Source organism: Berghia stephanieae, chromosome 9, assembly GCF_034508935.2.
Source record: "Berghia stephanieae isolate SIO BIC M18660-M18661 chromosome 9, UCSD_Bste_1.3, whole genome shotgun sequence".
Classification (NCBI taxonomy): domain Eukaryota; kingdom Metazoa; phylum Mollusca; class Gastropoda; order Nudibranchia; family Aeolidiidae; genus Berghia; species Berghia stephanieae.
Window position 1 is genome coordinate 21,268,201 of NC_088368.1, and position 7,500 is coordinate 21,275,700.

At 36.1% G+C, this 7,500-nt stretch overlaps 1 protein-coding gene across 2 annotated transcripts in view; it reads right to left on the reverse strand.

The window, feature by feature from the left end:
• Positions 1 to 7,500, reverse strand: part of LOC144979844 (centrosome-associated protein 350-like) — a 191,859-nt gene that overhangs the window by 106,359 nt on the left and 78,000 nt on the right. For both annotated transcript variants that reach the window (XM_078927049.1, XM_078927050.1), the window contains exon 5: positions 2,378 to 2,426. In XM_078927049.1, the coding sequence (XP_078783175.1) occupies positions 2,378 to 2,426 (49 nt within the window). The remainder of the gene's footprint in view (positions 1 to 2,377; positions 2,427 to 7,500) is intronic.

The following is a 7,500-nucleotide window of genomic DNA, read 5'->3' on the forward strand; positions in this document are numbered from 1 at the left end:
AATAGTTTCGCTACAATATTTGCAAAAATAACATTCGGAGCGACGAATAGAGATAAACAGAATGGATCCACACACAAACAAAAAAAAAAGAAAAGAAAAGAAAAAAAATGAGAAAGAAAAAGAAAGGAAAGAAAGAAAGAAAAGAAAAAAAGAAAAGAGAGAAAGAAAGAAGAAAAAATCAATGGGTATAAACGACGAAAGATCTCTCTGTTTAGCTATTTTGTTCTCTCTCTCTCTCTCTCTCTCTCTCTCTCTCTCTCTCTCTCTCTCTCTCTCTCTCTCTCTCTCTCTTCTCTCTCTTCTCTCTCTCTTTGTTTTTGTTTTTTTTTTCCACCTCAATTTATTCCTCTTCTTTCTGCATTCATTTCGAGATACAATCAATTATCACCACATTCAATCTACCAGCGGTAAACGTTTCCCATGCATAATTTGTGTTGCCTTGTTTTGTTTTTTTTTTTTTAATAAATAAATTGTTGCTTATTCAGCCAGTTGAATGGAAACAATTTCGATTAAAACTGCTTTCTATTCATCTGTGTGATCAACTATAATATATCTAGTAATCTACGATCAGAATCGGTCAGGGACAGCTGCAAATACATAACACTATATTCTACGTACGTACAGTAGATTAAAACAAAATGGTACAATGAGACCAATAGCTGCCTCAGTTGTCTTTTCTGACATAGGATTTTCAGGCTCGTTTCTGATAAGAATTTCTTATTCGGTTTTCAAAAGTAGATATCTAGTTCTTGTTCTGTTCATTTTACTTGCAAAATTCCATATCTTTCTTTAGCCATTGTGATTAATGCAATTAATCAGCTCATTCTATGGTGATGATGATGATGATGATGATGATAATAATAATAATAATAATAATAATAATAATAATAATAATAATAATAATAATAATAATAATAATAATAATAATAATAATAATAATAATAATAATAATAATAATAATATATCTTTATTGTCCTCAAAAAAGAGGAAATTTGTCATTTGGTTACACATTTATAACAATACAATATTGACATAGACACACTCACACAGATGCACACTAGTAACATAGTAGTCATCGAAAATACCTGAATTGACCAGAAGAATCCCTGATATTTTGTATTTGCTACGTCTTGTAAACCGCTTTGAACACATGTTGTGTATATTGCGCTATATAAAGGTTCAAGATTATTTTATATTCGCTTATAATAATATGTTAATGCTACAAGCCTTGTGTGAATTGCTTTGAATGAAATCTTAAAAGCGTTTATATTTTGTCTATTTTTTTAAACACAAACTATCGGAAAGAGTCCCTGGGCATTAAGGAGCCGTATCTCATCAAGATGGCACAGAAACTAAAACTTGCTTTTTTTCTGGACATATCAAGAGACATGACACCCTTGACAATAGGGAATGAGATTAGCGGAAGAGTAGCGTCCCTTGATTGGAAGTCACGAGCGGAAAAGTTATTAGAGAGAACGCCATGTTGGTTGTGCGGCAAGAGACACTCACCGAAAGCGAGGACGAGAGACACGCATGCGCAAAACCATTTTGACGTTCTCTCTGTAAGGTGACGTCCAATCAAGGGACGCTACTCTTCCGCTAATCTCATTCCCTATATTTTCTAGAGGGTATTATGGAGGGTAAAAGAGGAGGAAAGAGGGGGAGACCAAGAAGAAGATGGTCACAAGACATCAGCGAACGGATGAATAAGCCATTGACTGAATGTGGAAGGATGGCGCAGGACAGAAGCTTTGCAGAGGCCACGCCCAGGAGGGATAAACCATGATATTGATGATGATGATCGGACTTTAGGAGATTGGGAAAGAGGGGGGGGGGGAGGGGGGGGGGGGGGATGAATGAGACATGAGCTCTTGGGAAGGTTCATTGCTAAGGGGGGGGGGGGGGTGATTGAGACATGAGCACTTGGAAAGGTTCATTGCTACGATTTCGTTTTGAATCACAACAATAAGTTGAATAAGGTTTAATCATTTTTGACAGGTTGAATGAAAGTCATCTTGATCCATCATTATTTGCAGTACAAATTTTGGCCAATTTCTAACCAATCCATACTGGTGTTTTTAACCCTCTCCTTACCAACTTTAAGAAAATCGTCACATTCGTTACGACACAACCAACATTTTTCTTATTCAAATTTCTTTTGTACATCATGAAATTTAAATATAATGAACAGTGTGTTATAGATAGAGCATGTTTTGCTAAAGAAACTATGTATGGCAAGACGTTTACTGCTATTATGTCTGAGTGATAAAAAATCTATTTTTGTGTTAGTTGGGTGTGAAGTTTTGGGAAAAATCATGAAAATGGCTGGTAAGGAGAGAGTTAAATTATTTTTTTTTTCTGATATATTCTGACTCACCTGACCATGGGACTACTTTTCTCCGTGTTCCCGTTTGGCTACTCTCCGTCTGAGAATGAAAAGGGGAAAAAAAGACAAATAAATGAGATGACATGGCTTGAAATTCAATTGTATTTGAGGCAGTGATGAGAAGTTACGATACGAAATGACATCAATAATAGAATAAACAAAAACATCTATTACAGTGGATGACGTAATCAGTCGGATGGTGAAAAGGTTTGAACTGAGATATTGCCAAGTTTAGTTACAAGGTCAATTTTTGTCAAAAATGAGTTCTTGTCATAAATTATTTAATCAACCCTTTTTGTACATCGTCGGTAAATATCAAAGCTTAATCTCACTTCTAAATATTTTTACAGCTAGTCAGGTTGAAAAAGAATGAAATTTGAGAAAAGTTGCTGGATACCTTTCCCATAACTTCATGAAAAATCACCCGATTTACTTTTTCTTTCAGAAAATGAAAAAAAAAAAAAAAAAACAGAATTACAAATCCAAAATTTTCACATTTCCGACTGATTATGGCATGCACTGGCACATTAATGATCTTACTAACTTTCATTAGCTGATCTGGATTAAATTATGACACGTGACTACTTCGGAGCCATAAGATCGGATATTGAGCAGGAGTTTACCCCTGTTTCTATGGCGTAAAACAGACAGTTGCTACCCTTTTGGTAGTACGTTAATTTATCGCAAAGAGCTTTCCTTCAGATCTAACAGACCACGCAACCAATCACTGCAAGGTGTCAGAAGAAAAAAAAATCTGGACTGCACATGAATTTAAAAAAAAATTAAATTGAGCTTTTATATAGCGCAATATCCACTAAACGCGCTCAAAGCGCTTTACAAGGGGTCCCTGGTCAACAGCAACATTTAACATGTAGGACGGGACATAACGCCTGTTAGGCGATATTACAATTTTTCGGACAAAGCCAACGCTGTTACCGGCCAGGTACTCATTTTACACCTGAGTACGGTGAGAGAAAGTGAGTAAAGAGCCTTTTCCAAGGACTCAACTATGCGACGAGCTTGAGGCTCGAACCCAGGACCTTTCGATCCGAAAGCGAGTGCCATACCACTAGACCACATAGCCGCACATGAGATCGATCCAGGTCCCCTTTGAGTGTAAAGCCAGTGCTCTGCCACCTGAACTATCGAGACTCCCAAAACTATGAATAAACCTTCGATGATCTTGCACATCGGGACAATGGACATGATCTATATTACATTTCCATGTGCTCGAGGTCATTGGTCACATTGGAATATGTGCTCAAAGTGACCTACACAGTGAAAAGTGTTCACAGTTTTTGAAATATCTACCATCACGATTGGTCATTTTGTTCAACTTGACACATGTGTATGCTTACAACTTTCGTAAACAAAGCAGCGTGTTTACATTTCTGAGGAGATATCCAATCGTTGGACAGCAACAAATCATGTGATTGATGACCTGTTTGGACGAAAACATGAATATAGATAGTTCGAAGATGACGTCACTCAGGTCTTTGTTATTGCTTTTTGCCATCCGCGTTTATGAGTAATGCTCACTGAACTGTATTAACCTGACTATAAACGTTCATGGATACACAGTTTTGTGTGTTGGTCCTTTACACTTCCGGATGGCAATGTTATGAGCTTCTTAGCCAAGCGCATACTATCTATAGATCGCTCCCATTTCTAAACGCTACCGATTCACGGACGACATTGTAAAAAGCTCACGAAGCAGACAAAGAACGTAATATATTCTTGGTTTTAGCTTGTTTTTATTGTTCTATCTTTTAACATATTTTTCCGGCCTCCAAAAAAAAAATCAAAATGGAGGTAGACGTCTAAAACTATTTATTGGCAAACAGGTGGGGGGCTTGAATATTGAAAGAAGAAAGGTATTCTCCTTGCCGTGTAACACACACACACACACACACACACACACACACATATATATATATATATATATATATATATATATATATATATATATATATATATATATATATATATATATATATACACATACACATACACACAGACACAAGAAATGAATGAATTAATAAACTTATCAATCATGTCACCGGTAAAGTTTATTTTAAGACTCTATTTGTTGTTTTGTTTGTTTTCTTTCATTTCAATCAATAAATAAAAACACTTGAACCACGATATATGGAAAGAGACACGAGTCATAAAATTAGAATCACCCAATTAAATCTAGGGAAATAAAAAAGCATTTCAGATTGATAAAAGCATAGATACATGTATAGATACACGGAAAAGCAATAGAAAGGAAAGCATTCTCAATTACCAACAATAAAAAACATATCTAATACAATGAATGTAGTCTTTTACCATCCGGGAGAAGGTTTTGTCAGATTAAATGTAGAACTAACAAGAATAAATCAACGTTAGTTCCATCAGCAATAAAAATGTTGAATATTTCATATGGTACAGCAAAACCAAGGATTGATTCGTTGACTGATTGACTGATTAATTTATTTAATGTTAGATTAACTGACCAATTGACAATGATGATAATTTTTAGTGTCGAATTGCCACAATCGTAACAAATTGAAAACGAAATGAATATTTTTGTGTTGTGTATATCGCAGCGTGAAAGAAAGAGAGAGAGAGAGAGAGAGAGAGAGAGAGAGAGAGAGAGAGAGAGAGAGAGAGAGAGAGAGGAGGAGAGTGAGAGTGAGAAGAGAGAGAGAGGGTGTGAGAGAGAGAGTGAGAGAGAGAGAGAGAGGGAGAGAGAGGGTGAGAGAGAGAGAGAGAGAGAGAGAGAGAGAGAGAGAGAAAACAAGTTGGAGTGAAATATCTGTTCAATGTTATAGTTTATCATTTAACGTTATAACAAGTGTAACTAAATGACAAATTGCCATATTTATGAACAATAAAGATCTATTATTACTATTATTATTATTATATTTTCTACAATGCAACATATCCTCATTTCTGCATTACAAAAATATATAACAATAAATGAATAAATAAATAAATAAATAAATAAGATACGGACTTGGTTTTTTTTTTTGTTTTTTGTTTTTTTTTTGTTGGGGTTTTTTTTTTTTTTTTTGGGGGGGGGGGGGGGGTTTAACGAGTAACGCCCCTCTATTAAAAATCTTTCTTTTAGATGAACCACGATACATATAAATGAAAATTAATGATTAATTATTTATAAATTTGTTTTGTCTGCAATGAGAATGTACGTCTCCCAGAGTGTCGCCAAGTTATGGCAATATTCAGCCAGCATGTCAGTTCAAAACCAGGCATGCCGATCGATCCATACCCGATATCAATCAATCAATAATTTGAACGTTCAGTCATTCCCTCATTCATCTATTGTTCTTTCCCGTTTTCTCTCTTTGAGCCACTCCGCTATACGTTCGTCTTCAAACGCCTTGTTTTGCTTTCTTAATTTGGTTATTCGTTTATTCATTCATTCACGTATTCGTTCATTTTAATAATTCACTCCTTCGTTCGTTCATTGATCCATTTGTTTATTCGTTCGTACATTCGTCCGTTCGTTTATTCATTCATTCGTTCGTTCGTTCAACCATTCATTCCTTCCTTCATTACTTTATGCCTTGTCTTCAATTCCTTCATGTATCTATTACAGGGGGTATGTAGTGGCCGATTAGTTGTACTGTGAACACGAAGGTCCCGGGTTCGAGCACTGTTTCAGGCATATTAATTTATTGGGGTTTTTTTTTCCTGAACATTCTCCCCCCGATGTGAATAGACAGTTAGATAACCGCGCCACTCGGACAGTCGTCATAATGTAAACAATGGCATTGATTGGTAAACATAGCAAACTACACAGGTTTTACTATCGATGGTATGTGTCTGAGTAAAATGCCCACTATACTACCATTTGATCAATGGAACCAAAATAGAAAACTACGTGGAAAATTAAACTTTTATAACATGATCGAGAAAATCGTGTGATAACTAGTCAACCATTGGCGGTATAAAAACAATAACAATGACCAGAGAGTGGTTGATTTCATTCATGTTATTGTTTATAAACAACCAACTATGTTTGTCCGAGCACGTGTGAAGGTGTGTCACGAATTCCATGTTTTGATTGGTCAAAAATCTACCGGTTAATTACAATCCACTCGGACAACATGGCTGATTCACGTTGACATTGGACATTTGATGGAAGATAGAACGAAATTGACGTCACTCAGCTCTTTATTATTGTTTTTAGCCAGACATTTTTATGAGCAGTTCTCACTGTACTGGTCTTTGTTATTTTTCCCCATCCATTTTAAAGAGTAATTCTCACTAAACTGTATTAACCAGACAATAGATAGAACGAAGTTGACATTACTTTTTGCCATCCATTTATATGAGTAGCTCTCACTAGACTATAAACGACCAAGATTACACACAGTTTTGTGTGTTGGTCCGTTATATTATCAGATGGCAATGTTGTGAGTTTCTTAGCCAAGCGAACTTGATAGTATGCACTTGGCTGAGAAGTTCACACAACATTGCCATCCGGAAATAAAACTGGCCAACACACAAAACTGTGTGTAACCTTGAAGGTTTATAGTCTGGTTAATACAGTTTAGTGAGAATTACTCATAAATGCGGCTGGCAAAAAAAAAAAACAAAAACAAAGACCTGCGTGACGTCTTCTTCTTCTTCTTCTTCTTCTTCTTCTTCTTCTTCTTCTTCTTCTTCTTCTTCTTCTTCTTCTTCTTCTTCTTCTTCTTCTTCGTTCTTCTTCTTCTTCTTCTTCTTCTTCTTCGTTCCTCTGATGGACATCTATGGCTGCAGTCCGATATCTGCTATGAAGTCTGTGGTCCGCTTCAGGTCCTCAACCTCGCCATAGACTGCGTGACGTCATCTTCGAACTATCTATAAACGACCAAGATTACACACAGTTTTGTGTGTTGGTCTGTTATATTTCCAGGTGGCAATGTTGTGAGTTTCTTAGCCCAGCGTACTGCATCTATAGATAGTTCGAAGATGACGTCACTCAGGCCTTTGTTATTGTTTTTGCCATCCGCGTTTGTGAGTTGTTCTCACTAAACTGTATTATCCAGACTATAAAAGTTCATGGTTACACAGAGTTTGTGTGTTGGTCCGTTATACTTCCGGATGGCAATGTTGTGAACTCC